General features: G+C 37.8%; 1 protein-coding gene across 3 annotated transcripts in view; it reads left to right on the forward strand.

The window, feature by feature from the left end:
* The window catches only part of LOC149779370 (uncharacterized), an 85,847-nt gene that overhangs the window by 51,329 nt on the left and 14,200 nt on the right, over positions 1–20,318 (forward strand). For all 3 annotated transcript variants that reach the window (XM_089940002.1, XM_089940000.1, XM_089940001.1), the window contains exon 8: positions 8,411–8,482. In XM_089940002.1, coding sequence (XP_089796128.1) covers positions 8,411–8,482 — 72 coding nt within the window. The remainder of the gene's footprint in view (positions 1–8,410; positions 8,483–20,318) is intronic.

Consider the following 20,318-nt stretch of genomic DNA (forward strand, 5'->3'; position numbering starts at 1 on the left):
ATTCATGTATTTGCATGTTACCTCAATAAACAGATATCAGAACTGGAGTATCTTGTTTCATTAAATAATAAGGAAATACTTACATTCTTTGTTTATTCTTGTGTAAGTCGAGTTTCACGACAACAAGGGACCACACCGCTACAAAATAAAAACAAAAAATGTCAGCAAAACAGTTTGTGGGGCAGTCGGGCCACAAAATGGCCTTGTTGGGATACCCAAACAGACTGCATCAAGTGCTGCAGGTGCACTCGGAAAAACCATTGCACTATTTATGATTTGTGGTCTTCCAACACCTGGAATCTAGTAATTCCAAATGTAAATATAAAAGATGGAAGAACATTCCCTCTTCTTCATCCAATTTTTATGGCTTTTCTTCCTGATCTCACATGTTAGGAACATCTTCAGGGGCTGTTGAAGCCCCTCCAGAAGGAGTATCACGACATTCCAAAGCTGTTCAACTTTAGCCTGTAGGGATATGATGGAAAGTTCTCGTGTCCCTAACAGCATTCACACTTCAGGTAGAGGGTTGCTTCTTTCTGTTAGGAAGGTAGAGCAGTGTGACTGTAGGTTGCACCCTCCCATTAGGGAGGTAGATCACCATGATGGTAGGTTGCACCCTTCCATCGGTGAGGTAGAGCACTGCAATAGGTTGCACCCTCCCTTCAAGGAGGTTGAGCATTGCAAAAGTGGGTTGCACCCTCTCTTGAATTAGGTTGAGCACCGAAATCATTGGTTGCACCCTCCCTTTAGGGAGGTTGAGCATCATGTTAGTGGGTGCTCCATCTCATCATGGAAGTTGGGCTGCACAATAAATATTGTGCCTCTGGCAACATGTTGGCCCTTTCCATTAGGGAGACAACATATCACACACATGATGCAAAGAATGAAGATGATGTCTTCTCCGTTTATCACTCATCAACCACATAGTACTTGGACGGGGTCAGGACCAAGCTTCCCCCTCTCCTCCCTCAACCATCCCACCCTGTGTAGGATTTACAATCCATATGCAGGACTGAGGCTAGGCATGGGGACCATTTTGGTGTCCCCCTTATCCAAATATACCTATGAACCCTTATGGGATGTGGGACTTCCTCCTGAGGGACCTTGGTTCATTATACTCCCATGACCTTGCCATACCAATTGAAGTGATGCAGCGGTTTGTGTCTCAACATCACCTCACCCTGGCAAGTAGTTTCCTTTAGGAAGGCTACAAGTGTTATATCATCGAGGGTAGATAGATATTCTCATCTCCCCTCCGCACCTCCTGATCAACCAGGAACTGCAACACAAGGGACATAGTGATGCCCAGCCGCTATCCAACTCCATATTGTCCTTGACTATGAGGATGATAATGTTCTCTCCATCCTCATTGATTCCACTGAGTTTGAGACAGAAGCTGTGGCAATGACACCTCTCAGGCCCACTCCCTCATCACAGGTGGATGAAGAAGAAGAGGAGGTCTGGTCATTTGATAAGGTGGTAAACATGGTTTATCGTTTGTTACACACACACACCTGACCTGTGCCCCAAACCATCTGGCACACAGTCCAAAAAGAAAAGATCCTTTCTGGTTTGGAAAAGATCTCTGGGGTACCACCTCAACCAGACCTCTTACTTCTCCCACATTCATCTGTGATTGAGGAAATATCAGAGGTTTTCACCAGACCAAAATATTGGTAGACAGCATAGAGAATGATCTGTTCCTCCCTCTATGTTCAGACCCATTATCACTTCTTCAGGCTACCAGGTACATTCCCTATTAAACCTCCTCCTTTGGATGTTGATGCAACCAAAGTATTTCTTTGGGATCCTGGGCATGCCTTCCCATTAAAACAATTGATGCCATGGAACAGAAAACCAGTTACATGTAACTATAGCCTCACATGCTGACCAATTCTCAGCTACTTCCTTTAGTATGCTGAGAGAGGCCCCATTGAATCCAGCTGCATCACAACATGGCCAAAACATCCCAGCATGTACTATCTGTTGCCTTGGCATTATTGGTGGAATTTTTGCCATCCATCATGATGCTGCATTAGACTTGTCGAAGGTCTTGTTTAACCACAGTAGAGACTTTCTAAGGGCTGATCCTCTAGAAGCCAAGACTCTTTTTGGGGGCCTCATTCCTACCATGACTTCTCAAGACTTGCTCAATCATCAACATCGCTCTTTTACCTTCACTCCTGGTTCATCTCAATTAAGCAGGAAATGAGGTCATGCAAATCGTCCTCAGGGACCATCTGCCAAATTTTTCAAGCAAGCGCAACCCTAGTCCAATCCACAAATTCTTGCTTGACCACCTCCTCACTCATCAAGTCACAATCCGAGTTTTCCACATTCTGGGCCTGTCCACAATAGATCGAGCCATCCTCACAGAATGGTCTCTTCACCACTCAGTCCCTGTTTTCAATTCTCCACGACAGCCCAGACATTCTCCACCTTCACGACTGGTTCATCTCAAACGATCTCTCCACCAGAACAAGTTTTCAGACAGAGTCACCAGTTGCGTCATTCAAGCCAGGAGAGCTTCTTTATCCAAAGTTTATGATGCCAGTTTGAGAAACTTTTTTTGGTGCAGTAGGAAACACATTGATCCTATCCAGCCTTCTGTAACTTCCATTGCTGAACTCCAACTCCAACACACTTCAATTCATGCAGGGCACATTGGTTCAGATCTGCATCTTACTGTGTGTGGGGCTCCGAATGGCTCACCATTACGGATCACTGCCATCTCACCTCTGTTTGCGTGGGTTTGAGTCTCAAATTCGGCCAGTGTGGGTATGAGAGAAAGCTTGCCAGTAGCTTCTCGTGGGTCAGTGGTTCTTTCCAGGGTTTTCCTGGGTTCTTCCTCCACCATTTATACTGGCTGCCATGCAAAGCCTATCTTGTGCTGAAAAATGGCGTTAAACCCTACAACAACAACAGCATCCTGCCGATTTTTTTTGAACTTCAGAGTCCTGTTTCCTGCTCCCTTGTGCCCAGATGGAATCTTTCCTGTTTTCTTTGGTTATTAACCAAAGCCCTTTATGAACCATTGAGTGAAGCTTTCTTTTTGGATCTCACATTCAAAACTGTTACTTCTTGCCCTTGCCTTGGCAAGATGAAGAAGTGAAATTCATGCCTTGTCCATTGACTCTTGCTGTCTTAGGTTTATTAAGAACTGTGACTATGTTTCCCTCCTCTGACAACCTGGTTTTCTTGCAAAAAATCAGTTACCTTCAGTAGCTCCCTTACCCATAGAGATTTCCAGTCTCCATAAAATATGTGCAGGGGATGATCAAGACAGACTTTCATGCCCCATATGTTCTCTTTGCTTCTATCTTAATGTTTCCAAAGCAAAAAAATCGGGTAGGAAATGTCTCTCCCTATTAAGGGCTCCGTAGACATTTCAGTTGCTACTATCTCCTGGTGGATTGTCATGACAAGCAAATGAGCCTACTAGTCTCTCACTGATCGAGACCTCACCTTTATGAAACTTAAAGCCCATGAGGTTCAAGCTGTTGCTATCTCATGGGCCTACTTTAATCAGTCCTCTCTGGAGGATATTATGAAAGCAGCTTTTTGGCACTCCCATAATGCCTTTTCCTCCCTTTACCTCTGCTCATTAGCACAAGAGAGTACAGGCATTTTTTCTCTGGGTTCTATTGTTATGGCACAGTGTGTTACTCAGACATGAACATTCTGTAGAAGTGGACCACTCCCTCTGTGGTGAATACATTTAGTTTCTCTGTTTTTGATCAGTTTGACATCGAAACTAATTTTAATTATCAATACTTACCTGTCGCTATTGCCGAATATCCTCCACCCATGTGACAGTGGTGTGAAAAAGGTCAAAGGGTCATACTGACTTTGTCTCCACTCTGGATGGATGTATTTACATCACACAGACAGTATATTTTCGGCATGCAAATAGATTAGCTAAGCAATAGTGACATGTAAGTACTGCATAATTAAAATTAGTTTTAGCCCCCCTAAAGCTACATTTCAACAATGTTCTCCAAAAACACATGGTAAATTTATCTTTGGTTAAGGGCTGATATGATTTTCTTTACCTTTTGAATTTATTAGTGTTTCTGTTCATTTGGGACAAATTGGACCTAACCCCATTCCAGCATTTTGTCCATCTAGCTGTTTACAAGCCTCAATATTCGTTTGCCTCCTTCAGTTTTATGTGGCACAGATTATCTAGCTCTCAGAGTGGATTTCTGGAAGGTGAGTGGATCTCAGCAAGAGGGAGATTTTGCAGCTGCTTGGCCTACTCTGAGTATGACAGCAGAATTGATTTTCCTTAGGCAATTTTTCATAATGCCCTTTTCAAAAATCCCTTTTTACTTGATGGTGCCCCTTTTCCTGTCAAATAGATCAACAGATCATGGACTTGGATAAAGTATTGTCATTCCTGTACTAGTGAATCAACAAACAAAAGCTCACAGCAGTACATTTCCTGGTAAGTAGTGTCATTACTGTACTAGTGGAGCAACCAACAAAAGCTCACAGCAGTACATTTCCTGATAAACACCAAACTGAAATTACAAAATGTACAGAAAGGTGTGGAGCCCATCTATTGTGGCAAATAGAGGCCATAATTACTTACCTCTGCACATTAAACTTCTAGAAATGAAGGTGTTTCATTTCTGGAAGAACCAATTATTACGACTGGCAGTTCTATGGTGGTGGCCTATATTCTCAAAGTGGGGATGGGATGGTGGTTAGGCCAAATTAACAGATTTATGCTGTAACGTAATCGAGCAAAGACCCTTTGATACTGAATGGGATTTAAGAAATAACAAGCATGTATTTGGGTCGCAATGAAAAAAATTATTGTCCTCTTGCACTAATGATTGTTAAATAAAGAAACAGGACACTGAAATAAATACAAAGGTACATAGCATGGATCCAATGGAATACAATGGTGAAGAACAAATAAATAACTATTTGGAATATTCAGTGACTGAGACTGTGACATTATCTTAGATAGTCAAACATTACCGTGCCTCTTGTCTCTATAGTCAATCACTATACTGACATTTCTCTTTATAGTCAAACACTATGACATTTCTCTTATAGTCAAATACTATACTGACATTTCTCTGTATCATCAAACACTATTATGTCATTTCTCGTTATAGTCAAACACTATACTGACATTTCTCTGTATAGTCAAACACTATTATGACATTTCTCATACATATGACCAGTGTTTACTTGACATTTCATATGATGCTCTTGACCCACTTTCCTGTCTTGGTCACTTTAACCACCTAAGTTTTCCATGCACACACATGTTAGACACTTCTTGTGGTCTTTCATCTCTACTACTGTGGCCTCTAGCTACATCTAGTCAGTCCGCATCCATTTATCCACCCCTAGTCACCCACACCTAGTCACTCACCTAGTTATCCTCACCTAGTCAGTCACACCTCATTAGCTGAATATGAGAAAACAGCTTTCCAAATAATCTGCTTCCTAATTATCATTCAGATTATAAACATCTGAGCGTTTCAAATGAATTAATATTAACACACCTCAAATATTTCCTTATGTACGATTTTTGTAATGTACGAATAGCATACCATTGATTGGCTAAACAACAAATATGATATACTAAACTCTAATATATATATATATATATATATATATATATATATATATATATATATATATATATATATATATATATATATATATATATATATATATATATATATATATAAATCAATATTAGTTATAATAGAGACAGGATAACCTACAAACAGGAGTACTGCATATATGTTCATATCCCTATCTATAATCTGAATCGTACCATCTCTCGCTACCAAATTTCATAAACTTTTGGTGAATTAAACTAAAAGTATGATAAAACAATGCAAGCATATAATATAACATTGAACATTAATTGGAACTAAAAAGAATGCAACTCACCCAGCTCATTGGCTCGAGCTAGGCAAAACAATGATGATAACACTGACATATAAACATACAAAGAGCTCCTCTCTAATGGCTGTCCCAGTCAAGATCCCTATATATATAGTCATGCATGGTAGCATGTATTATTCACTGCTGCACAAGCAATTTATGCATCATTGCAAGGAAAAATCATATTTACAAAACTACTATGGTGGGCCCAACATGTCACCTTAATAATACTGGAATCTGTGGTGGCCTAGCCAGGCCATATCAGGTATTTTGTAACATATGTGAGTGCCTCAGTCCCACAATTGGCTAATTTTTGTATCTCCTAAGCTCTTTGAGGAGTAAAACAGTTAGCATTTACTACAAGGCTACTGCTCCCTGATCTCAGACACATTCAGGTTCATGCAAGTCATTATAAGGATTTATCAGACCCTTTAGCCAATTTTGAATTTAATAGGCCAGAATTGCTCACCCTGTTTTCTTAGTGGAATTTATCATATATATACTGACATGGCTCAATTCAAATCAGTTTGAGCCGTTAGCCAGTGCCTCTTTGAAGCTGCTATCATACAAAGTGTGTCTTGATAGCTCTAGATTCAACATGCGTGGTCAGCATAGTAGTATGCCCCTATTGGTGGACTGGAACTATCTACAGTTGAGATTGGATGGTTCCATGGTCCTGCTAGCACATCCTTGCTTCATAGTGTAGAACAGGCTGCCATTAATGGACAATGAAAGTCTTGTCAATGGTCCTCTCATCTCCTTTGATGAATCTAGGGTGACAGTGATGCAGGACCTGGTTTGTGCACTCCAACACATGTAAAGCACACAGAGAAGTCCCAAGGGAGCCTGGCAATGCCTATTTCTTCTGGTCATGCCGATGAAGGAGGATATAACCTCAAACCCTGGCACATTAGAAAAAGTGGGTAACATGTGCATCATTTTCCAAGATCTCAAGATGCCTCGTGAAATCAGAACTATTGCTGCAAGCTTTACTTTTGGCTGAAACATGGTGATTCAAGACATAAAAGATGCAGTTTGCCTGGTATTTTACTCAGATAGTCAATTTGGTACTGTTATCGCTGATCAGTTTTGCTGTTTTGACACTAGGAATGCAGTTTACCCTCAGGAAGGGACAAATCCTATTCCCTCTAGGGTGTCTGTCATCGAGGTAGGATGATCAGCATTGCCTCCTCTTAATACCTATTCTACTAATAACTGATCCAAGAATTTATCCAAGGACAAAAGCAATGCTTCTTGGAGAATACTTATCAGTCACATTAGTATAGTAAATGGAGCCACATAGTATAACATATACTAAATACAGTTATATAATTTATACTAAATACAATTATATAGTATAATGTTTACCAAATGCGGTTATGTAGTATAATGTATACCAAATACAATTATATAGTTTAATATATACTAAATGCAGTTATATAGTTTAATGTATACTAAATGTATTCATATAGTATAATTTATACTAATTACAGTTATATAGTATAATGTATGCTAAATCCACTTGTATAGTATAGTGCATACTAAATGCAGTTATATAGTATAGTGCATACTAAATGCAGTTATATTGTATACTTATTGCAGTTGTAAAGTGTAATGTATACTAAAAACCCTTTATATGGTATAATATATATAAGCCCTTGAGGTATATAATTCTGGGGACAACTTACGATGTCTTTCATCTGATGTTACTGACTTCATACAGTTGCTTGCCAAACCTTTTGTGTCAAGATCTTCTCTTGTGGAAGGAATGACAAAATGTGATTGCTAGTTCATGTAGTAAATGCATTAAAAAATTTGGTGAATGGTAGTGAGGTTTAAACAGCTTGAATTTGTAAAGGTTATTATTACAACTTTCTGACCGTTAATGATTCACCATGGCACTTTAGATTCAGGTAACCTTAACACCCAAGATGGGATTATGTAATGATTCACAAATAAACTAGGATGAGACTGATTTAGTCCCTTGGAATTTCAAATGAATTTTGCAGTGTTTGATAACTGATGTTAGTCAATGAAGTTCTGCATTTTCTTGGTTTCCTATCAAGCTGACACATACTGAGAAGATTAGTTTCTTAATGCCCATCATACTTGTGTCATAATTATGAAGGCAATTTGTTTATGCCCATCATAGATATGGAATAATTATAAAGGCAATTTTTTTAATGCCCATCACAGATGTGTCATAATTATAAAGGCAATTTTTTTAATGCCCATCATAGATATGGAATAATTATAAAGGCAATTTTTTTAATGCCCATCATAGATGTGTCATAATTATAAAGGCAATTTTTTTATGCCCATCATAGATATGGAATAATTATGAAGGCAATTTTTTAATGCCCATCGAAGATGATTCATAATTATAAAGGCAATTTTTTTATGCCCATCATAGATGTGTCATAATTATGAAGGCAATTTTTTAATGCCCATCATTAGTATGTCATTGTCATGAACATTGTTTATTTTTTGACAGGAAAGGATGAACCTTATGGACAAAGCACTGAGGGAAAACTTGCCACCTGGAGTGAAATTTGAAAATCCTAAGGTAAAGATTTCACAGTTATTACATCCGTTCTCTCATTTCATCTACAAAGTAAACTTTTTTGTGCAATCTATGTTCTGCTTTTGGTAAAAGTAATGCCTTTTTGTCTTTTGCCAGTTTTCTCAAATGCATTTCATTTTTATACCAATTTTCCTTCTACTTGCACACTTTTCACACAAAAAACCATTTGCTTTCTGAAAAAAAGATTGAGTCATCATCCGAGCTGTGAAGCTTAGTTTCAGAAATAATGTAACTTCAAAACTTTTAAAAACATGATGCAAACAGTTATGCCATTTATTTTTAAAAGGTAAAATTTATGTAGCATCCAAAGTTAAGTACACCATTAATGTTCTAAAAATGAAAACTCATTGCCAATGAGTTTTTTAAATTCTATTGATTTTGGGCAGGAGGGTTTATGGGATATTTTTCATTGTTTTAAGTCAGTTGTGTTGTTTCACAACTTCTAAACTACTTGTTAAGATTGCAGTGAAACTTTACACATCCCATGGTCTGGTTGTCCCTAAATGAAATGGAGAATTGCAGTGATACACACACATTCATCCCATGGTCTGGGTGGCCCTAAATGACATGGAGGATTGCAGTGATACACACACATTCATCCCATGGTCTGCTTGGCCCTAAATGACATGGAGAATTGCAGTGATACACACATTCATCCCATGGTCTGGTTGGCTCTAAATGACATGGAGAATTGCAGTGATACACACACATTCATCCCATGGTCTGGTTGGCCTTAAATGACATGGAGGATTGCAGTGATACACACACATTCATCCCATGGTCTGGTTGGCCTTAAATGACATGGAGGATTGCAGTGATACACACATTCATCCCATGGTCTGGTTGGCTCTAAATGACATAGAGGATTGCAGTGATACACACATTCATCCCATGGTCTGGTTGGCCCTAAATGACATGGAGAATTGCAGTGATACACACACATTCATCCCGTGGTCTGGTTGGCCTTAAATGACATGGAGAATTGCAGTGATACACACACATTCATCCCATGGTCTGGTTGGCTCTAAATGACATGGAGGATTGCAGTGATACACACATTCATCCCATGGTCTGGTTGGCCCTAAATGACATGGAGAATTGCAGTGATACACACACATTCATCCCATGGTCTGGTTGGCTCTAAATGACATAGAGGATTGCAGTGATACACAAATTCATCCCATGGTCTGGTTGGCCCTAAATGACATGGAGAATTGCAGTGATACACACACATTCATCCCATGGTCTGGTTGGCTCTAAATGACATGGAGGATTGCAGTGATACACACATTCATCCCATGGTCTGGTTGGCTCTAAATGACATGGAGGATTGCAGTGATACACACATTCATCCCATGGTCTGGTTGGCTCTAAATGACATGGAGGATTGCAGTGATACACACATTCATCCCATGGTCTGGTTGGCCCTAAATGACATGGAGAATTGCAGTGATACACACACATTCATCCCATGGTCTGGTTGGCTCTAAATGACATAGAGGATTGCAGTGATACACACATTCATCCCATGGTCTGGTTGGCTCTAAATGACATGGAGGATTGCAGTGATACACACATTCATCCCATGGTCTGGTTGGCCCTAAATGACATGGAGGATTGCAGTGATACACACATTCATCCCATGGTCTGGTTGGCCCTAAATGACATGGAGAATTGCAGTGATACACACACATTCATCCCATGGTCTGGTTGGCTCTAAATGACATAGAGGATTGCAGTGATACACAAATTCATCTCATGGTCTGGTTGGCTCTAAATGACATGGAGGATTGCAGTGATACACAAATTCATCTCATGGTCTGGTTGGCTCTAAATGACATGGAGGATTGCAGTGATACACACATTCATCCCATGGTCTGGTTGGCTCTAAATGACATGGAGGATTGCAGTGATACACACATTCATCCCATGGTCTGGTTGGCCCTAAATGACATGGAGGATTGCAGTGATACACACATTCATCCCATGGTCTGGTTGGCCCTAAATGACATGGAGAATTGCAGTGATACACACACATTCATCCCATGGTCTGGTTGGCTCTAAATGACATGGAGGATTGCAGTGATACACAAATTCATCTCATGGTCTGGTTGGCTCTAAATGACATGGAGGATTGCAGTGATACACACATTCATCCCATGGTCTGGTTGGCCTTAAATGACATGGAGGATTGCAGTGATACACACATTCATCCCATGGTCCGGTTGGCCCTAAATGACATGGAGAATTGCAGTGATACACACACATTCATCTCATGGTCTGGTTGGCCCTAAATGACATGGAGGATTGCAGTGATACACACATTCATCCCAGGGAATGGTTGGCTCTAAATGAGACATGGAGGATTGCAGTGATACACAAATTCATCTCATGGTCTGGTTGGCTCTAAATGACATGGAGGATTGCAGTGATACACACATTCATCCCATGGTCTGGTTGGCCTTAAATGACATGGAGGATTGCAGTGATACACACATTCATCCCATGGTCTGGTTGGCTCTAAATGACATGGAGAATTGCAGTGATACACACACATTCATCCCATGGTCTGGTTGGCCCTAAATGACATGGAGAATTGCAGTGATACACACATTCATCCCATGGTCTGGTTGGCCGTAAATGATATGGAGAATTGCAGTGATACACACATTCATCCCATGGTCTGGTTGGCCCTAAATGAAAATGGTACTGCTAAGACATCTAATCTGATCTCAGCTATGACTGGTTATATCAACATGGGTCTTTTGCTACAATAATTTTTATGATGTCTAGTTTGTCTTAAGTGAAAATGATTCCAGTGAGAGCAGAATACTTCTTAGGATATCTAATTGGTCATAAGTAAGTGAAAATTGTTCTGATCTGACATCCAACATGGCCAGTATAGTGGTCAGCTTGAAAATCATGTTATCACTAACCTTCTTGAATTGATGTCCATATCAACATATGTTTTTCAACCAAAGACTTCTTGAGATGTCTTGTTGGTCCTAAATGAGAACAGTGGTAATCTGATTTACAGTATGACCACCACAGTAGCCACCTTGACCCCTCCTTTACACATAGTCATATTAAAATGAGGTTTTCACCCCATTACACAAAGGGGTCTTACCCCTCCTTTATTATTACTGCCCCTCCTTTACACATAGTCATATTAAAATGAGGTTTTCATCCCATTACACAAAGGGGTCTTACCCCTCCCTTATTATTGCTACCCCTCCTTTACACAAAGTCATATTGAAATGGGGTTTTCACCAGAAGACGTATTATAATGTTAGTAGTAAACAAACCGCTCTGGTGGCCTAGTGGTTAGAGCGTCCGTCTCAAATATGAGAGGTCATGGGTTTGATTCCCAGCTGAGTCATACTAAAGACTTACAAAAATGGTACTAACTGCTGCCTTGCTTGGTGATCAGTATTAAGAGGTTAGTATTAGGACTGGTTGGCCTGGGATCAGGATAATGTGACTGGATGAGATGTCATGCTACATATCTGTGGCATAATGCCGCATAGCTAGACATCACTATAAACTGTCATACTGCAGACATTGTAGCAGTATGACTGAAAAATTGTTAAAGCTATGTTAAAAATCCAAATCACACAAACACAGATTAGGCAACAAAATATTTGCACTTACATTATGACTGTAACAGTAGCCATCTTGAAAATCACTGTATTGTTATTCCTCCAGAAAGGATGGCCATTACAATGTGTGCTGAAAGAGTTCTGATGATGTGTAGTTGGTTGTAAATCAAAATGGTGCTTATCCGATATCCAATATGGATGCCACAATGACCGTCTAGAAAACCTTAATGCCATTTCTCCTACCTGGCTGAGTCATATTGACATTGTGTTTTTATCAAAAACATTTTAAGATGTCTAGTTTCTAAATGGAAATGATGCCAGTCATATCCCCAGCATGGTCAGTATGGCAGCTATCTTGAAAATATTGTTTTTATCACTCCTCAAAACCAGAAAGTCATACGAGCCTAAGGTTTTCACCAGAAGACTTCTTAGATGTCTAGCTGGTCCTAAAATTATAAAGGCTTCAGTGTGATGTCCACTATGGCCACTACCATGGTTATCTTGAAAATCTTGTTATCTCTAATACTTTTAATTGAAAGTTGTTTTGATGACGGGTTTAAATCTGTAGAGTTGTCCAGTAGGTCTTAAATAAACATGTTGCAAACTGATCATCAGAATGACCACTATGACAGTCATCTTGAAAATACTTTTATCTATACTTTTGTTTAAATGGATGGCCATATCAACATGGGGTTTTCACCGGTAGATTTATTTTGTCCTAATGAAAATGTTGCTAATCATGCATCAGATATGGCTACCACAAAAGTCATCATGAGAATCTTTGTCTTTGGTGGCGCTATACAGTTTCGCATTTTGCATAGGGTTAGGAATTTAAAGAAAAAGAATGTCCCCGGCTTTCCTCACTGGTTATACTGGCTATTTAAAAAAGACCTTGTATATCTTAGGTATAATGCAAAGAACCTTTAATTCCCTTTATTTTGGTGTATGATTGATGGGTGTACTATGGGTTATAGAGTATACAGCTTGGCCTTACTTCAAATGTGCACCTTTCAAAAAAGTGCTAGCTCTACTTGGTCATTTTCACTTCCTGAACTTCAGAGGTCAATTGTATAAAAAAGAGCCGATAACTTTTTTTACATTTTATATATTTGGTAATTCATTCATTGCACTTTCAGAAGCTGGTATTGTCTAGTCTGGCAAAATTCATTTTCCCTATTTTAATAGCTGCTATGTATAGTGTACTTTAGACTAATTCAGACTGATTTTTTAACACAAGGGAGCAGTCATTTTTGTTAGCAGTGTGCTTAAATCATGTAAAATTTCCAAAAGTACAATATCCAAAAGAAATATCATCCACATTACATTAATGTAGCATAGAGGTATGCAAACATTCTCTCCACTGTGCATGTTTTAAATGCGAACTACTTCACCTTACATACGTCACTCTCTCAAAAGTACATATTATCTGGTGAGCGCCACCTTTGTCCTCTTGAAAGGATAGTTCTATTGACATGGAGTTATTCCCCTTGAATGGATAGTGCTGTTGACATGGAGTTACTCCCCTTGAAAGGATGGTGCTATTGACATGGAGTTACTCCCCTTGAAAGGATGGTTGTATTGACATGGAGTTCCTCCCCTTGAAAGGATTGTTATAATTACATTGAGTTCCACTAGAAGATTTATAATGATTTCAGTTTGGTCCTAAATACAAATTGTGACATTATGACATCCATTATGGCCTATGGCCACCACAGCAGCTAATTTGAAAATCTTAAATCGGATGATGAATACCAGAAATACTTTTAACACTCAGCAGTGAAAAGAAAGAAATGGTCTTTCTTGAATTCCTGGAATTGTTTTCTGTTTTTAGAGAGTTAATCCTTTCAAGATACTGGAACTTTGCATTGACACAAAATTTTCCTGTCTTCATTTGTAGAATGCTTATATTGACATACATCTTTACTCTAATTTGTATTTTCCTAACAGCTTTCCAATGGTGCATTAGCAGATTACAGGTTTAGAATGTAACATACATTAATTGAGTTCACTCAAAGAACATTGTTTCCAGAGGAACAGAATATGACAACTTTATATATATAATGAGAAGATATTTATCTTGCCAAAGATGGTTCTGTACTGGTCGTGTTACAATCCAAGACAACTCTGTACTTGTCAAGTAGTGTTACACTCAAGGACAACACCATACTGTCAAAGACAACTCCATACATGTCATTTTGTGTTACAGTCAAAGACAACTCCATACCTGTCATATCGTGTTACAATCCAAGACAACTCTGTACTTGTCATGTAGTGTTACAGTCAAAGGCAACTCCATACCTGTCATGTAGTTTTACAGTCAAAGACAGCTCTGTACTGGTCATATAGTGTTACAGAGACATATCCAAACTTGTCATGTAGATTTACAATCAGAGTGGGGGCTCTGAATGGCCGAGTGGCCTAAAGCACTCACCATTACGAATCACTGCTGTTTCACCTCTGTCTGAGTGGGTTCGAGTCTCGGGTTTGGCCAATGTGGGTATGTGAGAAAGCTTGCCAGTAGCTTCTTGTGGGTTGGTGTTTCGTTCCTGTGTTTTACCAGGTTCTTCCACCACCGTTTATACTGGCCACCATGTATAGTCTATCTTGTTGCTGAAACATGGCGTTAAACCCTGTAACAACTACAACATCAACAATCAAAGCCAACTCTATACTGGTCATGTAGTACTACAATCAAAGATAACTCTTCACTAGTCATGCTCTGTTACAATTAAAGAGAATTCGATACTGGTCATGTAATGTTAAAATCAAAGACAATTCCATACCAGTCATGTAGTGTTACAATCAAAGAAAATTCCATACCAGTCATGTAGTGTTACAATCAAAGACAATTCCATACCAGTCATGTAGTGTTACAATCAAAGACAATTCCATACCAGTCCTGTAGTGTTACAATCAAAGACAATTCCATACCAGTCCTGTAGTGTTACAATCAAAGACAATTCCATACCAGTCATGTGGTGTTACAATCAAAGACAGTTCCATACCAGTCATGTAGTGTTACAATCAAAGACAATCCCATACCAGTCATGTAGTGTTACAATCAAAGACAATCCCATACCAGTCATGTAGTGCTACAGTCAAAGACAATTCCATACCAGTCATGTAGTGTTAAAATCAAAGACAATTCCATACCAGCCATGTAGTGTTACAATCAAAGACAATTTCATATTGGCCATGTAGTGTTACAATCAAAGACAATTCCATACTGGCCATGTAGTGTTACAATCAAAGACAATTCCATACCAGTCATGTAGTGTTACAATCAAAGACAATGCCATACCAGACATGTAGTGTTACAATCAAAGACAATTCCATACTGGCCATGTAGTGTTAAAATCAAAGACAATCCCATACCAGTCATGTAGTGTTATAATCAAAGACAATTCCATACTGGCCATGTAGTGTTACAATCAAAGACAATTCCATACCAGTCATGTAGTGTTACAATCACCAGCTATTTGGTACTTTTGAGAGAGTGACATAGATAAGGTGAAGTTGTTTGCATTTGTAACATGCACAATGGAGATAATGTTGGCATACCTGTATGTTACTTTTATGTAATGTGGCTGACATTTCTTTGGATACTGTACTTGTGGAAATTGTACATGATCTAAGCACATGGTAGAACAAAATGGATGCTCCCTGTGCTTGACAAATTAACCAGAATTAATCAAAAGTACACTAACTTTAGCAGTTATTAAAATAGGGAAAACGAATTATGCTGAAGTAGACAATAGCATTTACTGAAAGTGCAATGAACCAATTACAAAATATCTGAAAAGTGAAAAAAAGTTAACAGCTCTTTTTTCTACAATTTACCTCTGAAGTCCAGGAAGTGAAAATGACCATGCGGAGCTAGCAGTTTTTTTATACAAGCACATCTTAAGTGAGCCCAAGCTGTATACTGTAGAACCTAAATTACACCCATCAATCATATATCAAAATAAAGGGAATTAAAAGTTCTTTTAACAGCACCTAAGATATACAAAGTCTTTATTATATGGTCAGTATCACCAGTGAAGAAATCATGGGAAATTCTTTTTCCTTAAAATTCTAACCCTATGCAAAATATGAAACTATAGAGCGCCACCCAAAGACAGTTCGATACCAGTCATGTAGTGCTACATAATCCATCATATTGCCAGATCTTTTTGTATTGATTTGTATCATTGTAATTATTCTTCCTTTTGAAATGCCACATTCTGTACCCAATAAATGTCTATGAATTTGTTCCAAACAAACTTGAAATTGTTCTGTATACATGGGGAGAGATAGATTTTGACATGAAATGTGGAAGGTGATAAAGACATGGCATAATTGTATTCTCCTGCTACAGTTGTAGTCTTTTGCCACCATCAAAGTCTCTTACCACAGTTGTACTCTCTTGTCTCTGTCATAGTCTCCTGCCTCAGTTGTAGTCTTTTGCCACCATCAGTCTCTTGCCACAGTTGCAGTCTCCTGTCTCCATCAAAGTCTCCTGCCTCAATTGTAATCTGCTGTCATCATCATAGTCATATATTTAACTTGATTCCATAAGAGTGAGTAAGAGTGATGCAGAATAAATAAACTACACTTTCATTTCTTATGAATTTTTTTATAAATGATTTGAGATATAAAAAGATCAGACATGAAACCAAATGTTATGACTCAGTGGTCATAAACTAAAAAACAGAAAGAAGCAAAACCAACAAGTTTTGTAAAACTGAACAAAGAATTTAATTATCAAAATTATAAATGAAAATGTGAGAGGAACTTACAGTATTATGTAGTGAACCCAAAAATATTTCTGAAATGAGGATAACTCCAAAATTGAAATGAATCTGATTTCTCATTTCCCTCCTTGTATACACCTTCTAGTATGACTGTATTTGTATGGTAACATTGTACAAAGAATCATAAAACATTGTTTAAATTTAGAATTGGGTTTTATTTGAATGTATTTGATGGCCTGATGGCTATTGTACAACATCTAACACTTGTCTGTCAGCATCACAATTTTCTTAACCCTACTCATTCTAAACTACTTGGAGCATTGTCATGAAACTACACACACACAGACACATTCTTCCATGATCTGGTTGGTCCTAAATGACAATGTTACTGCTCAGGCATCCAGTATGGCTGCCATGGTAGCCATCTTGAAAATCTCATTATTGCTACTCCTCCAGAATGTTTGCTTATATCAACATGGGGTTTACACAAAAAGACTTGTTACGATGTCATGTTGGTCCTAAATGAAAATGGTTCTAACCTGATTCCAATATGACCACCATGGCAGCTAGCTTAAAATCCTGTTATCATTACTGCTTCTGAATGAAAAGGCATATTGACATGGGGTTTTCACCAGACGACTTCTTAGGATGTTGGAATGGTCCTAAATGAAAATGGTTTTTCCCAGACAGCCAGATTGGTCAACACAGCAGCCATATTGAATATCATGTTATTGCTACTCCTCCTGAATGGATGGTAAAATCTAGTTGTCACTACTTCCTAAGAATGGATAGTAAAACCTAGTTATCACTACTTCCTAAGAATGGATGGTAAAATCTTGTTATCACTACTTTCTAAGAATGGATGGTAAAATCTTATCACTACTTCCTAAGAATGGATGGTAAAATCTTGTTTTCACTACTTCCTAAGAATGGGTGCTAAAATCTTGTTTTCACTGCTTCCTAAGAATGGATGGTAAAATCTTATCACTGCTTCCTAAGAATGGATGGTAAAATCTTGTTATCACTACTTCCTAAGAATGGATGGTAAAATCTTGTTTTCACTACTTTCTAAGAATGGATGGTAAAATCTTATCACTACTTCCTAAGAATGGATGGTAAAATCTTGTTATCACTACTTTCTAAGAATGGATGGTAAAATCTTGTTTTCACTGCTTCCTAAGAATGGATGGTAAAATCTTATCACTGCTTCCTAAGAATGGATGGTAAAATCTTGTTATCACTACTTCCTAAGAATGGATGGTAAAATCTAGTTATCACTACTTCCTAAGAATGGATGGTAAAATCTTGTTATCACGTACTTCCTAAGAATGGATGGTAAAATCTTATCACTACTTCCTTAGAATGGATGGTTAAATCTTGTTATCACTACTTTCTAAGAATGGATGGTTAAATCTTATTATCACTACTTCCTAAGAATGGATGGTAAAATCTTGTTATCACTAATTCCTAAGAATGGATGGTAAAATCTTATCACTAATTCCTAAGAATGGATGGTAAAATCTTATTACTACTTTATAAGAATGGATGGTTAAATCTTGTTATCACTACCTCCTAAGAATGGATGGTTAAATCTTGTTATCACTACTTCCTAAGAATGGATGGTTAAATCTTGTTATCACTACTTCCTAAGAATGGATGGTTAAATCTTGTTATCACTACTTCCTAAGAATGGATGGTAAAATCTTGTTATCACTACTTCCTAAGAATGGATAGTAAAATCTTGTTATAACTACTTCCTAAGAATGGATGGTAAAATCTTATCACTAATTCCTAAGAATGGATGGTAAAATCTTATTACTACTTCTTAAGAATGGATGGTAAAATCTTATCACAACTTCCTAAGAATGGATGGTTAAATCTTGTTACCACTACTTCCTAAGAATGGATGGTAAAATCTTGTTATCACTACTTCCTAAGAATGGATGGTAAAATCTTATCACTACTTCCTAAGAATGGATGGTAAAATCTTATCACTAATTCCTAAGAATGGATGGTAAAATCTTATTACTACTTCCTAAGAATGGATGGTAAAATCTTATCACTACTTCCTAAGAATGGATGGTTAAATCTTGTTATCACTACTTCCTAAGAATGGATGGTAAAATCTTGTTATCACTACTTCCTAAGAATGGATGGTAAAATCTTGTTATCACTACTTCCTAAGAATGGATGGTAAAATCTTGTTATCACTACTTCCTAAGAATGGATAGTAAAATCTTTTTATAACTACTTCCTAAGAATGGATGGTAAAATCTTGTTATCACTACTTCCTAAGAATGGGTGGTCAATCCAGCATGGGTTCTTGCTGGAAGACTTCTTTTAATATCTTCTTGGTCTTAAATAAACTGGTGCTGATGTGACATTCAATATGGCTGTCATCTTGAAACATGTTATTGCTACTTGTCCTGAATCCTGAATAGAATGTAATATTGACATGTAGTTTTCATTTATAATACAGTGGAACCCCGCTATAACGTGATAATTGGGGTGCACAAAATTGGATCGCGTTAATATCGGGGTCGCGTTAATGTGGGGTTTTGCAGTATCTTACTTCTTTGAGAGAACAACTCATTGGCACATACACATGTATTCATGTCTATGGTATATGATGAATAGGGTATCAACACCGTTTACTATTGTACCGTCGTGGCATTGAGTTCATCTATAATGCATGTAATTCTACTGAAAAATTGCATACAGATTTATAATATTCAATATTTTTTCCCCTAATCATTGTATCTGGATTCAACGTCTAATATATAGCATAAACATAGTATCAACACTGTTTACTTGCTGTCTGATATCGTACCGTCAGAGCTTGAAATTAATCCATAAAATATGTAATTCCATTGCAAAAAATTGCATACATATTTAAACTATTCAATAATTTTGTCACACATCATTATGTGTCTGAATTCAATGGAAAAAATTAACAGCAAAATTAGGTTAAGAAAGACGCAGCACGTGTACTGTTCATTACGTTACAGGATGTATGAACGGTGTCTGTACAAATTTCATACTGCTAAAATTTTCTCATATGCGTTTCGGTGTACATTTATCCATCACAAATTTCCAATAATCAATGCTTGTACGCCTATTCGTTTTAACGACAACAGAATAATTACAAATCAACACATGCTTTCAGCGTACATGTAACTTTTGCTTCAGATTTTGTGACTATTGAAAGAAACGTGTGAAAACTACTATACTAATCATGGCGCAAAGTGCAGAGAACGGTTTGCGTTTGTGAACTTGCTTTTCCATAACGGTAAAATATTTTTTTAAAAAATTGGAAATTAATAACGAGTTCATATACAAACACCATACGCATGTAAAACCCAAGAACTAAGTGCAGTAGGCCTGCATTGGTTACGAGTCACTTTTTAAAGAAAAATGTAAAGCTGAATGCATGTACAATTTCATACCCTTTCAATTTCCAGCTAATAAAGCGGAAATTATTTACTG

Source organism: Sinohyriopsis cumingii, chromosome 17, assembly GCF_028554795.1.
Source record: "Sinohyriopsis cumingii isolate HCF-2022 chromosome 17, ASM2855479v2, whole genome shotgun sequence".
Classification (NCBI taxonomy): domain Eukaryota; kingdom Metazoa; phylum Mollusca; class Bivalvia; order Unionida; family Unionidae; genus Sinohyriopsis; species Sinohyriopsis cumingii.